Source organism: Neophocaena asiaeorientalis, unplaced genomic scaffold, assembly GCF_003031525.2.
Source record: "Neophocaena asiaeorientalis asiaeorientalis breed wild unplaced genomic scaffold, Neophocaena_asiaeorientalis_V1.1 scaffold67, whole genome shotgun sequence".
NCBI classification, from domain to species: Eukaryota; Metazoa; Chordata; class Mammalia; order Artiodactyla; family Phocoenidae; genus Neophocaena; species Neophocaena asiaeorientalis.
Genome location: NW_020173731.1, coordinates 6,724,033 through 6,746,637, shown reverse-complemented (window position 1 = coordinate 6,746,637; position 22,605 = coordinate 6,724,033). Strand labels below are relative to the sequence as shown.

The window sequence follows — 22,605 nt, the reverse complement described above, 5'->3', positions numbered from 1 at the left end:
CCCTAGATGGATGGCAAAAATGTCAGTTTTTCCTTTTTCTCTCTTGTATTATTCTTACCTTTCTTAATTGGCCTTCTGCCCTGGGGAACTTCAACATTTTGGGATTCCATCTGGAGTTGAAGTTTGCTAGTATTTGCCCACCACAGAGACGTTACATGTTAATGAGTTTTCTTGAATGTGTGAAGACTTCCTAAGAAGAAAGCAAATTCTCCGAGCGTGAGGGCCATTTTAGGGGCCATGGCTCCCAAAGGACTGGGGATCATTGTTTTTTCTCCGTGTTACTGTGACTTTGTCTTTTTGGTGTTCTGGAGGAGTGACACTAATGAGATGCATGATTTATTAGCATAGTTTGTAGCTGGGAAATCTTATGAGCTTGTATAACTTGCTGTCTAGTCATCCCAGTCTATTACTTTTTTTTTTTTTTTGGTCATGACCCCTAACTTATTTAGCAGCTTTATTAATTGTTTATAGCTCACTTCTCCACATACCTTATAGAAAATATGGTTAGTGTTTTAACAGTTTGACAGATATGGAGACTATAATATAGTTTTTGTGCCTTTGATTTCATACCAGAATTTAATATTTCTTTAAAAAAATTGATTCTTTGTTAGCTTTAGGAAGAAAAGGAGAAATATGGAATAGACAAAGTACGGAGAGAGAATCTATATTTGTTTGATCACGTATATTGCACATATCTTGAATAATCTGGAGCAACTTCTAGAAAGCAGGGAGGTAGAGGTATAGCCCGAGGATGTTACTGAGTTTGGGTTGGCAATTGGGTTGAAGAGATTCAAAGAATCCACCCACATTAATTAGGTCCCCTTGATGAATTAAGTCATTTTGAGAGGTTTTCTCTTTCCTTGTGCAGAACACCTCCCACCCCCATTATACCCTGTACCTATTTGCAAGGCTTAGATCCTGAGGGCCAGTTAAGAGACTGGATGGTACATGTTAAACAGTACTGTTGTTACCGAGTCCAAGCTTGCTTTGCTTGCCACACGACAGGCCAATAAATCGGGAGACGAGGCGTTGAGGCAAGGAATAGCGACTTTATTCGGAAGGTCGGCAGACTGAGAAGATGGCAGACTAGGGTCCCCAAAAAACCATTTTACGGGGTCTGGATGACAGTTTCTTTTATAGAACAGAGGGGAGGAGTTGAGGAAGTACAGTAAAAAGGCCATTTATCTTGCAAAATAGGATGGGATGTTCTGCAGCCATCCACAGGTGGGCAGGGTCAGAATGTCTCTCTGTGAGCTGAACAAAGACCTTTTAGTTTAACAGGCAGAGGGGCAGGGTTCCCTGTGGCAGGCCATTATGTATGCTTACAGCCATAGACAGTGATTATAATAACAAAAGCAGTGAAAAGCAAAGGTTAAAGTAAAAGAAGCAGATCCAACATGGAGTCAGAATTGGTTCTTCCCTGTTGCACTGTTTGTGCTAGTCCTGTTGATGGCGTCCCCACCCTTGTGAGCATCTTCTTTACCTGGGTAGGATGGTAAAGATGTTTAAGCAGAGACTTGTTATTTACAGGAAAAAAAAAGTTTTGTTAGTGAAAATATTTTATCTTTGAGGAAATGTTGGAGAAAGAGTATTGTCTCTGGAAATTGTGAGCAGTAAAATAATTTAGTTCAAATTATTTTAGAAATAGCAAAGCATCTGTTGAAAGATAAAGAAAACTCTTCCAATAATTGCTAAATGAATCATTAGCCTGAGTTCATCCAGAGAGCAGTGCTGCTTCTGTGCAAAGTCCCTACAAATTAGTCATATTTTTTTCCCTTCCCCTTTGAAGAATTATAGACCATTAAGGTGAGCTTGCTGTCTTTGAATGTGTAGGGAAACATTTCTGGATTCCAGTATTTTATAAAGGTTTTCTCTATTCATAGATAAGTTTTGATCAGTGTGTTTGGGAATTAGGTATGGTCTCAAAGTAAATAATATGCACAAATGCTGTTTAGGAAACAGATATGCAGAAGTGTTTAGTGTTTCTGTTGTATTGCTTTTTTTTTTTTTGCAAAATGTTGGATATGAGGTAAGGAAAACAGTAAATATATACAGCTCTCCTTGTTTTCCCTATCCAAGGAGAAAACAGCCATGGTAATGAAAAATACAGACCAGTGGGTAAGGTAGCTAATTTTCTATTTGGTTTTGAAATCCATAAATTGGTGCATTTATGAATGTGAAACACTCACTGCCTTCATTATCCAGTTCTAGAACACTCCTTGGAGTGATCTACCTGGTGTTTTTTTCTCCATTTATTTTTCTGCACTGAATAGACTTATTTCAGAATGATGTTCTTCAAAGTGAATTATTTTCATAATGCTTCTATAATACAGCTAGAGCTGTACTGCAGTCAGAAGAAAAATCCTTTCCAAAGTATGTTGATCAAGGCTCCATTGCAGACAACAGAATCCACCTCTGTCTTTAAGCAGAAAGGACTTTATTGCAGGGATTTAAGGAGATTTCAGAATAGTCAAAAGATCTATAGGGATGGGCACTAAGTAAGGTTCCTGGAGCAATTCCCAGAGCCACCCTGTAAAACCGTGGCTGCTGCCCAGCTCCTGGCTGGAGAATGCAATGCTGTGGTGCACTAGTAAAAGCTGCCACACCAGGAAGCTACAGCACCTCTGGACTGACTGGACCCTGGAGCCTCCACCGTGGCTGCTGCAGAATAACAAAAGCCTCTGCCACCATTCTTTCAGAAGTCTCAAAGCCCATACATTTTTATGTTCGTTCTTTCACCTTCAGGTCTGTGTATTTTTTCATCAGAAGCTAGGTCCAGAGGGAACATGCTAGCTACAGGGAATTCTGGGAAATGTAGTTTTTTGCCTTCTAACCTCTAACGTATAGGAAGTCAAACTAGAAGTGGTCGAGGAGTGTTGATTGAGGCAATTGGCAGTATCAGCCACGCAGAGCAGATATTTTATTTTGAGAAGAAGGTTAAGATGGTTGCTTTCCCAAGGCATTTTAGATGTTACAGCTTCTCTGAATGCCGATGTTCCCCTTTTGTTAATCATGGATTCACTCCTTTCCAGTCCAGTTTCTAGAACCTTTCTGCTTTCCTTTCTTTTGACTGGGTTTGAGGGAATCTTGAGCAGGTCCCCTCTCTACTTCTATCTATCTCCATATCTATGAGTATCTCTATCTGTTTCAGGATATACAGCTTGAAAACTCTCAGATGTATGTTTCTGGGGCTATCAGAATAAAATAGAGTTTGTTGTTTGTTTTTTTGTTTGCATATTTACTTAACAAACACACACATAGTACTTAATAAGTACTAGGCACTATTCCAAGTGTTTTCCATATTTTAATTTATTTAAGTCTTATAATTAAATCATGAAATAGACCCTCTATTATGACAGTACTCTATTTTGTCCAACTCTTTAGAGCAAGTAATTGATATAACCAGAGGGTGGGCCTTGAGTTGGTGAAGATAATCTGCAGAGCACATCATGCACTAGAAATATTCCATGAGTTTCTGTTCTCTAACTGTGATTATAAAGGCATTCAAGGATAGGTGCCAGGTTCTCCACTTTTTGTATCTCTTATTCCCTTTTCCCAGTAGACTGTGTTTACACTAGGTTCTTAAAAATGAATTGACCCATATGTCATTCAGTTTATTCAACAAACTTTTATTGAGTGTCTAGTATGTGTTGGTTTCTTGGAGGATACAATGCTGAATATACATGTAGTCCCTTTTGGGGCAGGGGGAGAGGTCACAGTTTACTGGAGAGGCAGCTCAGTAACCTACAATTAAAGTACAATGTGGTAAATTGCCATGATATGTGTAACCGTCATACATTGAGGGAAAATAGACAAGGGACAATCTGTCTGGACTATAAATGGATGGATTAGGTAAAGCTTCCTGGGAGAGGGCTTGCCTGACCTGAGGCCTGAAAGATAGGTCATCATCCTGATGTTTGAGGGACAGGTTTCTCCAAGTAAAGGGAGCAAAGTGTGGGAAGTTTTGACCATATGAACTCAGTGCATTTGGGTGGTCAGCATGGCCATGTTGCAGAACTGGGGAGAAAAGTTGGGTAGGATGATGAAGGCTGGGCAGCGCCAGATAGGAAGAGCTGCATGCGTCTTGCTAAGAATGTTTCTCTGGTATGCTAAGGGGGGAAACCTGAAGGATATTAAGTGGGAGAGTGACTTGATCAGGTGTGATCTTAAAAATATTACTTTGGTGCTGTGAAGAGGGAACAGAATGGGGGGAACAAGACCAATTGTGCAGAGAATAGTCCCCACCTTTGAAGTATGTCCAGCGCAGAGTACCGGGAGGAAAAAGATGTGCAGTAGCTCCGAGTTTTTCCTGGATAACCAAGGGTAATGGGTGTGCTGTGGCTGAGACTTCTGTGGCCTTCGTAGAATCTGCTTCATCTGTAGATGTAGACTTCAGAGCTGATAGTAAATTACCATCAGTAATTTACTATCAGCTGATAGTAAATTACTACCAGCTGATAGTAAAATGCCATCCATATGTGTAATAAAACAATGTTCCTGACCTACTCTCACTAGGAGACAAGTGGTGGGTCTAGGAGAAATGGCAATCCCTTAGAAGAGGGGCCTGCAAACCAGGGCCTTTGGACCAAATTTGACCCTCCACCTGTTTTTGTGGGTACAGTTTTTTTGGAGCACAACTGCTCCCATTTGTTTATGTCTTACTATGACTGCCTTCGGGCTACACCATCAGAGTTGAGTAGTTGCCACAGAGACTCTATAGCTCACAAAGCTGAAAATATTTACCATCTAGCCCTTTATTAAAGTTTGCTAGCCCTTGTTTCAGTGTGATTATTTTGATAGCAATAAGCAGGATGGATTTCGAGGGATGAGTTCAATTTTAGAGGCATTAACAGTTTTTAACTTTAGACTTGGCACTTCACCAACGAATCCCCTTATCTTTTATGATCACTTTAAACTCTAATTATATAAATGCCATTTGCAGCAACATGGATGGACCTAGAGGTTATCATACTAAGTGAAGTAAGTCAGACAAAGACAAATATCATATGATATCACTTATATGTGGAATCTAAAATATGACACAAATGAACTTATCTACAAAACAGAAACAGACTCACAGACATAAAGAACAGACTTGTGGTTGCCAGAGAGGTGGGAGGGAAGGATGGACTGGGAGTTCAGGATTGGCAGATGCAAACTATTACATATAGGATGGATAAACAACAAGGTCCTAATGTATAGCACAGGGAACTATATTCAATATCCTGTGATAAACCATAATGGGAAAGAATATGAAAAAGAATATATATATAAAGAATAAAAGAATATATATATAATAAATATATATAATACAAAATAAATATATAAATAAAATAAAAAATAAAATAAAATAAAAAATAAATAAAATATAAAAGAATATATATTTATGTGTGTATATATATACACACACACATAGGTACATGTATAACTGAGTCACTTTGCTATACGGCAGAAATTAACATTGTAAATCAACTATATTTCAATAAAATAAATTTTAAAAAGTTCTAATTATATAAAGGAGGACTGACCAGCCTGAGGTCACATAAGGGTAGGTGACAGGACTGAGACTCAAGCCTGGCTCTCCTGAACGTGAACACAGTCCAGTCTCTGCCACACACAGCACACCACTGGCTCCATCAGCCACTTCGAGAATAAGGTCACTTTCCCTGCATTGTGATAGACACAAATTCGAGGTGAGAATAGTATCTCCGGGAAACAGGCAGGCCTTCCTCTGAGGCCACCCATTACAATCACTTTACTTTGTGTTCTTGGTGTCCTTTACTGGGAGGGATGTTAAAGCCCACGATCTCCTCATTAGTGATGTTAATTCCCTCTGTTAACTCTGTGGGAATCTCCACCCGTGCTCCCTTCAAGGCCCCAGAAGAGTGTAGAAATGAAGGTCAGATTTAACTCTGTTGAGTCAATGGAAGTAGCTGACCATTCCAGTTAGGCTGCAGCTCTTCCTGAACCCTGAGGAATTGAATTTTACGATTCTAAGGTCCTGAACCCTCCTTCTGGTGGGTACTGAGCCAAGACTGTCTGCACCCGGGAGATTTCTATCACGTTCTTTCAGTTCCTGATCGCGTTTATGGATGGTAATAAATTTGCTGGTCAGAGCAGATTTCATCATTAAGTAAATAGCCAGTTTAGCCTTTGTATCGATCTTAACAAAACAATAATTCTTTCAAACGAACCGAAAGAATTATTGAATTTAAAAAATTCAGATGCAAAATCCTGCAGACTGACAGGATTAACTTTTCAGGGAGCACTTTATGTAATAAGATATATCCCAAAGCCAATTTTTACCCCCTTATTTCCAGCCATTGCTGACGTTTGCCCCCAGGATGAAATTGGAATGTTAAAACAGCAGATTCCTCAAGTGTCTGCCCAAAGAGGTCAGCAGGCTCAGAGCAGCGAGAGGCCTTGTTGAAAGAGCTGAGTTCTCTGTCTGTGATGTTAGTAAAACTCCCCGTGGGCAGAGGGTTAGTTTAGGAAGCCTTTTTTTTGGCCTTAAAATCTCAAACTTGGAATGTAAAATGGTGTAGCCACAGTGGAAAACAGTTTGCGGGTTGCTCAAAACATGACACATAGATGGTGATATGACCCAACAGTACTACTCCTAGGTGTAGACCTAAAAGAATTGAAAATGGGTATTTTAAAAACACTTGTACACAGATATTTATAGCATTAGTCACAGTAGACGAAAGGGGGAAACAGCTGAAATATCCATTAGTGGACGAATAGATAAACAAAATGTGGTATAGCCCTATAAAGGGATGTGATTCAGCCATAACAAAGAATGGCGTACTCGTCTGTGTTACAATGTGGATCAACCTTAGCAACGTTATGCTGAGTAAAAGAAGCCAAGTCACACACTGCAGGACTCCACGTATATGAAATACCCAGCGTAGCTAAATCCACAGAGGTAGAAAGCTGGTTTATGATTGTCAGAGCCTGGGGGAGGAGGGTGGAATGGGGAGTGACCAGTTAATGGGTACAGAGCTTCCTTTTGAGGTGATGGAAATGTTTGGAACTGGATAGAGGTGGTGGTCACACAACACTGGAAGTGTAGATGCCACTGAGTTGAATTTAATGTGATTAATTCTGTGCTATGTGAATTTACCTTAAACCAACAGCAGCAAGACAAGAAATTCCCTCAAACTCAAGCTTTTTCAGAATTCCTAAGTTGTGGAGTTTCAGTTCTGTTAAATCTTGGCAAATACCCTTCTAATCATATGTGAGTTAAAGGTTCAGCTACTGGTAAGAGCAGTGATTTACTGGAAAGTAGGCGAGGTCTTGGGAGAGTCTGGGTTAAAAAACCAGTGGTGGACTTGGTGTAACTGATTTTATCTGTGGGATGACTTTCTCAGCGTCCCTTGGGGTGTCTTGGTAGGTGCCTTGGGGTTGTACTTGGTACCGGATGCTTTAACAACATTTGAGTCCAGTGGCCTGGCCATATTAGCCATGGGATTATCTTCAGCTAATTCAACATGGTCTGAGGAATGCAGGAAAAAAAGCGGAAGGAGGAGAGTTTTGGCCATTCCCCTGTGATAACACTGCAGGACTCCAGCTAAGAGGCCAGAAGTGAGGGTGCTGTCATCTGGTGAGCTTCAGGGCTGATGGGAATTCATGGCTAGAATAAGGAAAAATTTACTCAGTGGTGAGTTGGCAACATAAGATCTTCATTTGCCATGAGTTTTTTCTTTTAACTTTCTGCCCTTGAAGTACTAGATGATTTTGAAAGAGATTTGAACAGCCAGATATGAGTACACACGTTAAAAAGAAAAAAAAAAATAGGTCATTTGGCAACATTAGGAAATCATTTAAAATTCAAAATACTAAAAAGTAAACCTTTAGCACACCCGTGTGTGTAACAGCATTATTCACAAGAGCCAAGAAGTGGAAGCAACCCAAATGTCCATTGACAGATGAATGGATAAATAAAATGTGGGGTATCCATTCAGTGGTGGAATATTATTCAGCCTCAAAAAGGAGGGGAATTCTGCAGTCTGCTGCGGCATGGATGAACCTTGAGGACGTTGTGTCAGGTGGAACAAGCCAGACACAAAAGGACAAATGCCGTATGATTCCACTTACATGAGGTACCCAGAGTAGTCAAATCCATAGAGACAGAAGTAGAATGGTGGTTGTCAGGGGCGGGGGTGAGGTATGAACGGGGAGTTACTGTCTAATGGGTACAGAATTTCAGTTTTACAAAACAAAGAGCTCTGGAGGCGGATGGTGGTGATGGTTGTATAACAGCGTGAATGTACTTAATGCCACTAAGCTGCACACTTAAAAATGGTTAAGATGGTAAATTGTACGTTACATGTATTTTACTACGTGAGGCACAGACTCTGCAGCCTGAGGACCTGGGGCTTTAAAGTCGAGCTCTGTCATATATTAGCTGTGGGACCTTGGATGTGATATTTAACCTTTCTGAAGATAGTTTTCTTTTTCTTATCTTGCTATAGGCAGAATCATAGCACATAGTCAGTCTGTATGCTGTAGTTTCTTCCCAATCTGGGGAAGAGGCTGGATGACTGGGGAACTTGCTGGAACAGAACAGGCTGACAGTGTGGATGTGGAACTTGGAGGCCTGGGTTGGTGACATGGGAGTGTGAGGGGGGAATCTCTCTCCCCCTACCCCCGGAATGATGGGCACTCAGTCAGGACGCTCTCTGTAGGCGGGTGACTAGCTGTTCTCTTAGTATTTCTTTCCTTTAGTATTTTTTCCTTTAGGAAAAAAATAACTTTTTTTTCCACCCTTTGAAAGCAATCTGCCCTTCTTCTTACATACGGGAAGGCTCAGGGCCAGATAGTGAAGTGACTTGTCCAAGTTTACACAGGGGGAGAAATGTGATGAGAACTTAGATCACCTGATTTCACTTCCCCACCATGTTAAAAGGCCTACTGATTGTTGGGTAATCATGATAGAAATTTGTGGTTAAGTTAAGGTTTTTGCTCTCAGGAACTTACTATTTTTTCCCTCTAGAGAGAAAATACATGAAATAGCTAGAGTGAAAAGTGCTATACTAAATATGCTGTAGTAAAATGTGCTATCATAAAAGTGCTAGAATTGAGTTGTGAATTGACAGAGAAAGGGTTGCAGTGAGGGCCACCTGGAAGGGTGGAGAAGGCTTCACACTGGAGCTGACATGTCTGTGGATATGGGGCATTAACGAGGCATCCCTAGGGTTGGAAACAATTTGGTCGGATAGTGGGGTGTGTGTATGTGTCTGGGAGTGGTGGGGGAATCCAGGTAGAGCGTCAGCACAAGTAGAAACAGCTTGGAAAAGGGCTTCCTCTTTGGTATCAGACAGGACTGGGTTTGAAACTCAGCTCTGCCGCCTCTAGTTTTGCCTGCTCTGACCTCCAGTTAACTCATCTGTAACATGGATTAAAAAAAAGGAAAGGTCTCAGTTGTATCTCTAGTATATGTAGATGAATGACACCACTGTTACCTGTCTTTCTTTGCAGTGGTTTTCAGAGTCCGGGGTGTTAGTGTTGGTACCGTGACCTCCTCCAGGGTGAGGAATTCTACATTTCTTCCCCCCCGTACCTAGTGTAGAACTCTGCTCTCTATGGGAAAAGAGGCCCAGATCCTTTTCCTTGTTAAGAGTAGGAGAAATAACGTTTCACCAGGAAGTTAGAGTCACTATTTAAGAGACCAAGAATCATCATGTCCTTAGAGTCCTCTGTTCTTGCCTCATTGCACACTGAAAACCTCAGAATGAATGACCATGCTTAACTCACTCAGTTTATTACAGGATGATGGTTGCTCTGTTTGTGAATATTAGGTGGTCAGCTTTAGCGTGTCCCTGCCTGGGAATGGCGTGGGGTGGTGTGAGCTGTTAAGGGTTCTCTGGGCTTATGAACAATGTAGGGAATCATGATTGATGATGTCAATCTCTACTACTTGAAATGTGGTCCCCAGGCCAGCAGCATGGCATCCCCTGAGAGCTTGGATGAAAGACAGAATCCCAGGCCCTATCCCAGACTTCTTGGATCAGAATCTGCATTTTAGCAAAATCTGTAGGTGATTTGTGTGTCCACTGAGGTTTGAGAAGCGCTGATGTAGAAGATTGGTTGTGAATCTTGGAGTTCAGGCTCCCCTTTCTCCACGGGGGAGCCTTCCTGGTTCTGTCCAGCTAGAATTTATCCCCGGTTTATATTTGACCTCCTTACAGAACCAAAGAAGAGGCTTCTAATTGACTAAGAATTACAGGATCGAGAAAGAAAATGGGGAGGGAACAGAACATGAAAAAGTTGTTCTTGATTTGAGACTTTAAGATTTACCTTGAAATGACTGAGCTCAGGGTCTATAAGGCTTTTGCTTATGGAATCAGGCAAGTCAACATTTTTCTTCCCCAAATCAGTAACTGCTACTTATTGGCCATCTTCTATTCATTAAGTCAGCTTTTCTGTCTGGTTATTTCCTTTAGGTAAATATTTTAAATGGAGAAGAATAGACATAAGAAAAATGTTTTTATTTCCTTTAAATGGCTCTTTTCTGAAATAATTAGTGATGAGAGACTGTGTAGTTTTGATGGGATTTTAAAAAAAAATTTTATTTATTTAATTTATTTATATTTGGCTGCGTTGGGTCTTCATTGCTGCGCGCGGGCTTTCTCTAGTTGTGGCGAGCGGGGACTCCGCTTCGTTGAGGTGCACGGGCTTCTCATTGCGGTGGCTTCTCTTGTTGCAGAGCACAGGCTCTAGGCGTGTGGGCTTCAGTAGTTGTGGCACGCGGGCTCAGTAGTTGTCGATCATGGGGTCTAGAGTGCAGGCTCAGTAGTTGTGGCGCACGGACTTAGTTGCTCCACGGCATGTGGGATCTTCCCGGACCAGGGCTCGAACCTGTGTCCCCTGCATTGGCAGGTGGATTCCTAACCACTGCACCACCAGGGAAGCCCAGCACAGGGTTTTCAGTAGTTTTGGGCCTTAGGATGAAGCATAAAGGTTTTTTGGTTTCTTGAATGTTATGAGATATTATTTCATTTTTACCCCCTAGAAATTAAACTTGGACAAGTTTTGAAACATAGGTATAAGTCTGAGGTGATGAATTCTAATGTAATTCTGAATGTTCAAAAACATTATTTATATTTAAAAAGCTAAAATGTTGGGATTTTTATTTTGAGGGGGGTAAAAAAATTCCATCTTGGTTTTTAGTGTATGCATCCATGTTACAAAGTGGCATTTTACTAGCATGGCCTCATCACATGACCTTTGCGCCTTTAATCAGTTGATTGACTCTCCACTAATTTGACATTTTTAAGATGGGGAAATGAGCTCTGGAACAGGGATAAAGCCCGGTTAACGATTTGAGCTCTCTGCTCTGCTGCTGCCTGGGTGTGCAGCGTGGGCACGTCCTGGGCTCTGATGTAGTCAGTCTTTGAATGGAAGGAATTGGACTAGATCTGTGAGTTTCATGGGATGGGGAGCTCTATGAGCAGGTTGTGTGTGTGTCAGGATCTTGATTGTGGGGAAAACGTGTTGTTTGAGAAGCACAGTACTGCTGTCTTTCTTCATTTGGAAAATAGAAAAGCTTTTTTTTTTTTTTTTTATTAACAAGAGGCAACATGTAAAGCGTGATACAATCTTAGCTGGTTAACACAGGATGGAAAGCACATGGGACTAGCAGTTAGTGGCAAGTAACAATTTTTAGTGCGTACCGTGTGCCGGGTACTGTTTTAAAATTTTGATATGCATGTATTTTCAGTTAAACCTCATAAATTCCTAGAAAATCAGTCCTGTTATCATATGAACAGACAGCGGAAGGGTGAAGTATCTCACTCAAGGTCATCACAGCCAGTATGTAGCTAGATCTGGGATCCAAACCCAAGATGAATCGGCAGCCTTAGCTGCTACATTTGCTACCTCTACATCCATAGTCTGATATGAATCAAGATCACTTCAATCTATATTTTACCTTCTGAAAAAAAGAGTTTTGTAATATGTGTAACTTGTATGAAATTGCCCCTCAATCCTCAAGTGCAAAAAAAAAAAAAAAGAAAAAAATAGAAAAAAATCCTATTTTCCTTTAAACCCAATTAAAAATTTGACTCAAAGTTTCACTTGTACAGACTGATGAGGTGTTTAGTATTGATAGATCAGTAGTCAGTGGGGGATTCCTTCATCACCCACACGATTTGGCTAGAAAATTCTGAGGGCCTCACATCTGCCCTCCATCCTGGTGGTGCCGAGGTGCTCATGGGCCAAGCCCACATTATCCGTTTGAGAGTGGCCAATCACTGTGCTTATTCCCTCCATGCTCTGCTTGGCTGCCATGATCTCCCTGGAGCTCCTGAGGCCGAGGCTTTTAGGTGTGAACCCCCAGGTGTCCACGGGTCCAATCTTGCCAGAGGTTTTTCACCTGCCCCTGTCAGGGAGCCATATAGACACAGAGCCTGGTACAGACGCAGACAAAGGGCACTGATGGACATAGCTTCCCAAGGTGAAGGGAAGTATATCTTTCATTCTTTCCTTGTAATCTTATAGGGAATTAGTTAATTTCTCTATCAAATTATCCTCCTGCCTGTAAGTGACAGCAAGATTTAACATGACTGACCTTACACAATTTTATTACTGTCCAGTGTACATTTCTCTTGCTGGTGAAAGCATCTAGGTGATGAAACTGAGATAACCTAAGTTGTTATTTGTACTATCTATGTGACGCTGGGTAAATGAACTGAATTCTTTAAGTCTCTGTTTCATATTTTATAACGTGGGGTCAATAATAGTTTCTGTCCCATAGAGGGTCCAGAGGTTGGGAGATCAGCTTTAACAAAGACACTCAGTGGGGGAATGGCAATGAAACCAGCTAAGCTGGAGGGGAGGGTATAAGTAGGTGCGGTGTGTGGTGGGGTAGATGCTGGAAATGTTGTGTAAATGCCGTTGTATAGCATTTGGACTCATACTGGCCTTCTTGCAATTGTTTTATTAACTGGAGTTTGTGTTCTGCCTCAAACACGTACCAAGATCCCTCTGATAAACTGCTGTTTTGGCCGATTTAGGACCCAACTGACTTTGAGTGGAGCTTCTGGATGGAGTGGGGCAAGCAGCGGCTGGTGTGGCTTCTCCTTGGCCACATGGGTGTGTCTCAAGTAGCCAACCTGCTTGCAAGGAAGGTACGGTTATGTGCATCATTTCCGTTTAAGCTTCTTTCTCCTTTGCTTTTTGTGAAGAAAGAGACCTGAGCTAGCAAATCAGGAGACATGGATATTAGCCTTGGAAGACTGGAAAAGATGAGAAAGAATTGTTACTGGTCAATAGGATAAATTATCAGATAAAAAGATAAAAATAAAAGATAAAGATAAGATAAATTGTTAATGATGTTTGATAAGATAAAAATTTCATACATGCTTATCCTGTGCTTACTTCCTCCAAGTCGTTTTTCAAACCAATGAATATGAAGGTTTTAGACTAAAACTAAACTTCAGATGGTATTCTTTAAGACCATTCTTAATCAAATGATCCTATAAAAACCACCTGTTGAGAATATATGTGATTTCAGTTCAGAAGAAAGAGAATGATTTCATTAAGAAGTGGGAATGATTTTCATGTCAAGTAATTTATGCTACAGTAGCTGTTATAGATCAGAATTCTAGTATTTTGCTCTTTCCTTGGCCTGGTTTCAAGAACAAGAGATTCTTCCAAGCAGATGTTTGAAAAGTGCTTTTGCAAGAGGTGGGATTGAGAACCTCTTTATATTGTAGCTAATACGGGGCCTGAGATAGTGCCAGGAGGATCTTTCTCTAGTGTAGGGGCCAGACTTTGTCCAGCATCCTCTCATATATGCATCTTGCCTCTGTGGTTTCCTAATCTGAAAAGAAATGGGTCTGTGCTTGGAATTCTACCCAGTAAAAACAAAGCACAGCCAAAAATGGACTTGGAAGTCAACCCAGGAGAAATGTTTGATTCTTAGAGGTTCATGGAGGTGAAGAAACTGAAGGGACAGGAGAAGCAGGAGCCTCTGGGCTCAAGAGACCCAAACGTGAACTGAGAAAACAGTGCCATGTGCTTAGAGATGTCACCGGACTTGGGCTCTTTTTCAGATCTTTCCTGAAAATTGGTACTTTCTGGGCCTGCTTCTCGTGCTGGAATACAGAAAATCCCAGTAGCACACCAACTCTCTTTGTTTTAAATATGATAATGATTACCTTTTTGTACTCAAGTAGTTTCCATCTTCTAAAGTAGCAAAAAATAAAAAATTTTAGATGCTGTCAGATCTGAATATATTTTAAAATTTCATACAACTTTTTTTCCGTTTTATTGAGATGTCATTGACATATGGCACTGTATAAGTAAGGTATACAGCATAATTACTTAACATACACATATTGTGAAATGATTACCACAATAAGCTTAGTTAATATCTATTGTCTAATATAGATACAAAGAAAAAATGAGAAAAAAGAAAAGAATGTGTTTTCCTTGTCATGAGAACTTTTAGGATCTATTCTGTTCTCTTAGCGGCTTTCAAATATACCATAGAGCAGTGTTAACTGTAGTTATCATGTTGTACATTATATTCTTAGTACTTATTTTTCTCATAACTGGAAGTTTGTACCTTTTGATCACCTTCATTCAATTTTATATAACCTTCTGAGCAAACCTAATAATAAGTAATCCATTGTTTTTTGTATTCCTAAACTAGTTATGAACATATCCACCTCAGCCTTCATTAATGTGTTTCTTTTCTTCCACAAATTTGTTTGGTATTTGCTAAGACATCAGTGTTTCTAGAAATTTAACATTTTTGTTTCTAACACAAAATTTCTCTGCCCCTAGGTAAATGACTTACTGCCCCTAGGTCTTAGTTTTCCCATCTGTAAAATAAATAGCTTAATACTTGTGTTTTCTATCTCTGTGGCGGGGGGGGGCGGGGGGAAGGTGAACTATTTTGAGGAGTATGTGAAATTCAGCCCGTCTCACTACTGCTGCTGTGGGAAAGGGTCAGCTGTCGTGGAGTGGAAGAGTGCTGGATGATGGATTAGGTCCTGGGCTTTCTCATTTGTTAGCTTTCTGACCTTAGAAAGGCTTTTCACCACTGAATCCTAATTTATCATTTTCTGTAAAGTAGGGTTGATGAGATAGTATTATTCTTTTTCTTTTCCTCCTTTTAAAACATGGTGGGCTTCTCACTATTCACAATAGCCAAAACATGGAAGCAACCTAAATGTCCATCGACAGATGAATGGATAAAGAAGATGTGACACATATATACTGTGGAATACTACTCAGCCATAAAAAATGAAATAATATCATTTACAGCAACATGGATGGACCTAGAGATTATCATACTAAGTGAAGTAGGTCAGAAAGACAAATACCATATGCTGTCACTTATATGTGGAATCTAAAATATGACACGAATGAACTTATCTATGAAACAGAAACAGACTCACAGACATAGAGAACAGACTTGTGGTTGCCAAGGGGGAGAGAGGTGGGGGAGGGATGGATTGGGAGTTTGGGATTAGCAGATGCAAACTATTATATATAGAATGGATAAACAACAAAGTCCTAACTATATTCAGTATCCTGTGATAAACCATAATGGAAAAGAGTATGAAAAAGAATGTATACGTATGTATAACTGAATCAATTTGCTGTACAGCAGGAATTAACACAACATTATAAATCAACTGTACTTCAATAAAATACATTAAAAAAAGGGGTAGGCTTCATTTGTTAGAAATTTCATTAAAAAGGAAGGATGAAACATGGAAAAGGTAGGACAAAGAGGAAGCACCAAAGAAATGGCAGAAATAAATGCAAATATATCAGTAGTCACAATCAGTGTGAATGGACCCAATCCACCCCCCAACCCTAGAAAAGGATTGTCAGACTGGATAAAAGTAAAACAGAAAAAAAGGAAAATAAAGAAATAAAACAGCATCCACAGGGGTGCTTTCTAGCAAGATATACTTAAAACGGAAGGACACAAGGACACAGAGTGTTTGAAAGTGAAAGGATGGAGAAAGGTGTTCCAGCAAATATAAGACTCATCTTTGTCCCGTCCACCTAGATACTAGTGCAATTTCATTAATAGCTGGCAAAGAACATTATTTGTGACTAAGAGGGTTCTTGTTTAATGATAAAAAGTTCATTTCATTAGGAAGATATAATTCTAAGTTTGCTTATTTTCCTTCCAAATATAGAAAGCAAAAGTTGATCAATACCATAAAGATAGATATATCTATGATTTTAGGGAGAGATTTTAACATAATTTTATCACTAATTGATATATCAGATAGAAGAAAACAAATAATACAATTAATAAGCTTGATATAAGAAACGTAAATGGGGACTTCCCTGGTGGTTCAGTGGCTGGGACTCTGCGCTCCCAATGCGGGGGGCCTGGGTTCGATCCCTGGTCAGGGAACTAGATCCCACATGCCACAACTAAGACCTGGCACAGCCAAATAAATAAATAAATAAAAAGGTAGTTTATAAGTGAACTATGAAGGATCTTAAATACTATAGTTTGGGAAGCAGGAATCCACTGAAGGTTTAAAAAAAAAAAAGAAACGTAAATGATTACATCTAACAACTGGAGAATTCACATCCTCTTAAAGAACACATAGAATATTTATAAAAACTGACCACATCTTAACCATAAAGTAATTTTCAATGAATTTCAAAGGCTGTGTTTTAAATAGGTTACCTTCTCTAATCCCAGTGTAATTAAGTTGGAAACCAGTAACACAATGACCTGAAAACTGTAATTCATTTAGAAATTAAAAGAGAAAGCAAACTTTAAAATAACAATAGGTAAAAAAAGAGATCATACTGGAAATTAGAAAATAGTTAGAAATGAATGAAAAATATATTACATATCAATACTTGTAGGGTGCTACTTGGATAATTTTAAGTTTATGTAAGTACATAACTTTACATGCTCCTATTAAAACAAAAGAAAAGCTGAAAATTAATGAGCTAAGCATACAACTTAAGAAATTAGGAAAGAACAGAAAAGAGAAACGAAGAAAGAACAAAAATAAGAGTAGACATTAATGAAACAATCAGTGGCATGATTGGTCAAAAAATGCACAAATAACCAATATTAGGTGTGGAGAAGAGGATAAAAAATATAGTAAAGATATTTTGCACAACTTTATGACAATAATTTTGAAAACTTTGGCAAAGCAGACACATTTCTAGAAAATGTGTCTTACCAAAACTGACTCATGAAGAAATAGAAAGACTGAATAGTACTATAACCATGAAAAGTTGAGTAAGTAGTTAAAAATCTATTTGTAAAGAAAACAGTAGTCTAACACACCACTTCTTCCAAACATTCAAGGCACAAATTATTTAAATCTTTTCCAGGCTTTTTCAGAAAATAGAAAAAGAGGGAACATTCATTTTATGAAGAAGAGAGCATAAAATTGATACCAAAATCAGAGTATGCGCCCTACCAGATACTATGACTTAATGAAGATATAATAATTAGGACATTGTTGTATTGGCACCAGGATAGATAAATAGACCAATGTAACAGAATAGAGTTTAGAAAATACTTGTACATAGATGGAAACTTGATTTTGACAGATGTGGCATTTCAGATCTGCATGGAAAAGATAAACTTCAATAAACAGTGCTGACACAATTGTTGAGTCATATTAAAAAGAAATGAATACTTACCTCATACTATTCATAATCATTTTCAAGGTGAATTAAGTCCTTAAAATAGGACTTCTGTGGTGGCACAGTGGTTAAGAATCCACCTGCCAGTGCAGGGGACACAGGTTCGATCCCTGGTCCAAGAAGATCCCACATGCCGCAGAGCAGCGAAGCCCTGGAGCCACAACTACTGAGCTTTTGTGCCACAACTACTGAAGCCCGCACACCTAGAGCCCATGCTTCGTAACAAGAGAAGCCTACGCACCACAGCGAAGAGTAGCCCCCACTCGCCACAACTAGAGAAAGCCCGCGCGCAGCAACGAAGACCCAATGCAGCCAGAAAAAAAAAAGGACTTAAAAAAAAGAGTATGAAACTTTTAGAAAGCATGATGTAGGAGGAGAATATTTCTTGATGGTAGGGTAGAGAAAGATTTCTTAATTGAGACACAAAAAGTATAACTTGTAGAGGAAAAATTTGATAAGTTTAACCACATTAAAACCAAGAACTTATCAATGTATAATAATCAATGTACATCTTTGTATGTATCCAGAAACACAGTGAAGAAAGTGAAAAGGCAAGTCACTAATTGAGAAGTTATTTGCAACCTGACAGAGGTTTGGTATTGGAATATATAAAGAAATTTCAAAAGGAAAAAACAAGTCACCCAATAGAAAAAGGGCTCAATATGGGAAAAGGAATTTGCAGAAGAGGAAACACAAATGACCAATAAACTTATGAAAATGTGTTCAACTTCATTAGTAGTCAAGCAAATATACCTTAAATCTACAAGATACCATTTCATACTTTCAGTTTGGCAAAGATAAAACAAAAATCCCCTGATGATATCAAGTACTGGCCACCTGAACTCATACAGAGAGGTTGTGAGTATGTGTTGGTATGGCTTCTTTGTATTACATTACCTAGTGAAGTCAAAGAGGTGCAAAGTCCACAGCTACCAGTGCTAACTCGGACATGTTCCCTGCAGAAGCTCTTCTCTGCCAATCAGGGGACATGAGCCAGGACGTTCATTGCAGCAATGGGATTGTAGTAACAAAGAGCCAGAAGCAATCCAAATATTCTTTATGGGGAAGTGGATGAATTGTAGTGAATTTATTCCATGGAAAGGAATGAATTATAATTGTAACTGTCAACGTGGCTGAATTTCTGGATCACGACATTGAGCTAATAAGGCAAGTTGCAGAGGAATCTATCAGATATGCTCCTATGCACATAGAGCTGTACAGACTACATTGATACATTCACGTGTATGATCACAAAGATGAGATAGCCATGAAAATAAATTCAGGATAGTGGTCACATCTGGTTGGGGAGATAGAATCAGAGGGGAGAGGGATTCCCCTGGTGGCACAGACATTAAGAATCCGCCTGCCAATGCAGGGGACATGGGTTCAATCCCTGGTCCAGGAAGATCCCACATGCCATGGGGCAACTAAGCCTGTGCACCACAACTACTGAAGCCCGCACGCTCTAGGGCCTGTGTGCGGCAACTACTGAGCCCATGTGCTGCAGCTACTGAAGCCCGTGTACCTAGAGCCCGTGCTTCGCAGTAAGAGAAGCCACCGCAATGAGAAGCCCGCGCACTGCAATGAAGAGTAGCCCCTGCTCACCGCAACTAGAGAAAGCCTGCACACAGCAATGAAGACCCAACGCAGCCAAAAAAAAAAAAAAAAAAAAGCTGAAAAAAGAATCAGAGGAGAGATAACCAGGGCCTTTTTTGGTTTTTTTGGTTTTGCTTTGATTATTTATTTATTTATTTTTATTGAGGTATAATTGACATTTTTAAAATTGAGATGTATTTGACATATGCTCAGGGGCCCTTTAAAGCACTGGTAGCTTTATCTTTCTTAAGCTGGTGCTAGGTATGCAGGTGTTATTTCATTATTCTTTATACCTTATAAACTTTATAAATATTCCTTTCCCTGTGTTTGATATGTGATATATTTTTAACTGAACATGTGGAAGAATGGTGTGGCAGGGAGAAGGAAAGATGAGGCTGCCCTGGGCACACTGAGTTTTCATCCCCTACCTTCCTCACCGTTCTGCCATGTGCATCAGGCCCAACATGGCCCCATCTGACTGGTCTCCTTTGCTTCCCACTCTTTGTCTTGCTACCTCTTGTTTGCTTCCTGTAGATCAGTGTTTCTCTAGCTTTTTTTTTTTTTTTTTTCATTATTTCTCCCCCAGGAGCATTTTTAGCTATTTTCCCCCAATTGTCACTTCCCCTTTATGACATTTTAATACCACAGATGTACTGTCTGTTTATGTACTGTGTACCTGCCTGTGCTTTATGCATAGAGGAAGGTTTTCTTGTCTGCAAGAACCAATTCCCCTCTTCCCTTGGAGTAGATATAGCCCCAGTAGACAGTGCAAGATGTAGATTCACCCTCTGCTCGTGGACGGATATTCCTCCCTCTTTCCAAATTTCCTGTTTTCAGCTCCTGTTTTGTACCTACCACCATCAGAAACCTACCTAGGTTAGGATATAGATGTTCCTGTGGTTAATTGGCTTGTAACTTTGAGTTAACTCTCTTCCTGTTAGGAGTCCACATTCAGGGTGGCTAAGGGCTCCTGGCTGAAACCCGGCTTTGTCACTTTTTGGTGATGCAGTCTTAAGCCAGTTAATTAATATCTTGAAGCCTTTCTCCTCATTTGTACAACAGGGACGGTACCGCTTGCTTCCTTGGGGTAGTGGTGAGAGTCCGATGGTTTTCAAGGTTGTGCTGGCATACGTACGATGACAGCCAAGTAAGAGGTGGCTGCTGCTGGGGTCCGCTGGCCTCTGCTGTGTGCCGCGACTGCGGTCTGTGTGTGCTCCTGGGAGCCGTTCCCTCTGTGGTGCTCAAAAAGGAGGCGACTGTCAGAACTTCTGAAACCCCAGAGGGCAGAGGTTGTCTGTCCAGCCATACCTACCTTCCTCTCCTGCATGTCTTTGTCTGACCCTGTTTCAAGCTTGAGCTGGGCTGTGGGAGAAAGGATGGGGAGACACAGTCCTGCCCCCAGGAGCTGAGTGAGAAGTGACAGAAGAAACCAAATCCTGATCAGGATGCTGGGAGGAGCGGGCCACATCTGCCTGGGGGTGTCAGGGAAGGGCCCTGAGGACGTAGCTTGTAAGCTGTGCCTTGAAGGGAGTGGAAGCATCTGCTTAGTTCAGCTTCCTGCATCTCATTACCAGGCATGAGTGGATAGGTGGACTTGTCTTTTTATCTGCAGAGCACATCTTATCCAAACTCAGTAGGAGGTTTTGTTTGCATTTTTCTCGGAATGTGGCAGAGTTTGCACTGAGCCGTGTGTGTGTGTGTGTGTGTGTGTGTGTGTGTGTGTGTGTGTGTGGTCTCCCATCTCTTTGTGATCGCAGGTTTGATTTGTGCAACAGCTGGTGGGCAGGGTTCTGGTCGGGCTGGGGCACAGTGTGCTCTTTGTCTGAGTCTGCTTGGTCCTTATGTAAGTATGAACCACAACTTTGGCCCCATTAGCTCCATGCTTTCACCACCTGGACTGAGTGTTCCAGATGGCCTTAATTTGGGTGGAAGATTTGGGTTGCAGTTGTCTTTTGTTTCTGCATTCTGGGGCACCATGAACTGTGGACGATGCTGCACAGAGGATTAGACATTATCACTTCTTGCGGTTACAACCCTTGAACCCTGAAGGATGCTTCCCGCCTTCATCTACTATAATCCCGTCTCTGCCTTTGTGGCCCTACCTCCTCCCAGAGAGAGGCAAAGAAGAGTTTATTTTCAAAAGTGGGATTTTCTTTTTCTTCCTTTTTTTTTTTTTTTTTTTTGCCATGACAAGTAATAAAACTTTCCACTGAGCTCCTCGGCCAAGGTTAAACGCCTTTTCTCTGGGTAGGGCTTTCTCTGGGATTTGGCAAGACTACATCGCGGGTAGTGCCCTGGGAGGGAGGGGAGGCTGAGTAACGGCTCTGAGCTTTGGCTAGGGGTTTGTTATGATTGGAACGTATGTGGGGTGGGTCAGACAGTGGCCTCCTTTCTTGAACACCCTCACCACCTGAGACATTGCGTTCCCTGCCCTCAGAACCAAAAATACACCTGTGCAAACTTTTTGAGAAGGCTGGCCACGTGGGGGGCTGAGGCTGGGTGCTGTTGCTGACCACAGGGTGCGTTCTCACCTGACCTCTGACTGGCGGCACCTGCATTATTAGCACTGGGCCCCGGCTGGCTGAGCTCATTGGCCACAGGCTGAAAAGCGTGGTCCCATAGCGCTGGCTGAGACAAGTAAACTAACCTCTGGAAGGCCGAGGTGAACAGGCGCTCCCTTCCAGCATATTATCGAAACCACACACCTAATAGGAATCTCATGCATTAATGGTTTTCCTGGAATCAGACTCTTCCACCTCCATCACTGCATCTCTAAGGAGGGATGAAATTGGCTTTGTTTGGGCCCACGGGGCTTTGCTCCCAGGAAAAGGAGGCTAGAAGGCCGTTGTGTGGACTCTGCAATGGTTTTGGTTATTTTCCCTTTTTGTTTGTGTGGGGATTCCACACACACACGCCACACACACACCACACACACACCACACACACACTACACACACACTGCACGCACCACACACACACCAGACACACACCACACACCACAAACACAGCAAACACACACCATACACAAATACCATACACACACCACACACACCACACACACCACACACACACCACACATACACACCATACACACACACCACACACACGCTACACACACAGCACACACACGCTACACACATACCACACACACAGCACACACACCACACACACAGTACGCTACACACACACCACACACCACACACACACCACACACACTCACACACCACACACACAGCACACACACACACCACACACCACACACACGCTACACACATACCACACACAGCACACACACAGCACAAACACAGCACACACAGCACACACACACCACACACACACACACCACACACACCA

The 22,605-nt window shown here is 41.0% G+C and overlaps 1 protein-coding gene across 8 annotated transcripts in view; it reads left to right on the top strand.

Annotated features, from left to right (window-relative positions):
• HHAT (hedgehog acyltransferase) overlaps positions 1–22,605 on the top strand; it is a 334,459-nt gene that overhangs the window by 48,793 nt on the left and 263,061 nt on the right. For 6 of the 8 annotated variants that reach the window (XM_024751038.1, XM_024751039.1, XM_024751040.1 and 3 more), the window contains one exon: positions 13,017–13,130. The exons of the other annotated variants lie outside the window; for them this stretch is intronic. In XM_024751038.1, coding sequence (XP_024606806.1) covers positions 13,017–13,130 — 114 coding nt within the window. The remainder of the gene's footprint in view (positions 1–13,016; positions 13,131–22,605) is intronic. 8 annotated transcript variants of the gene reach the window in all.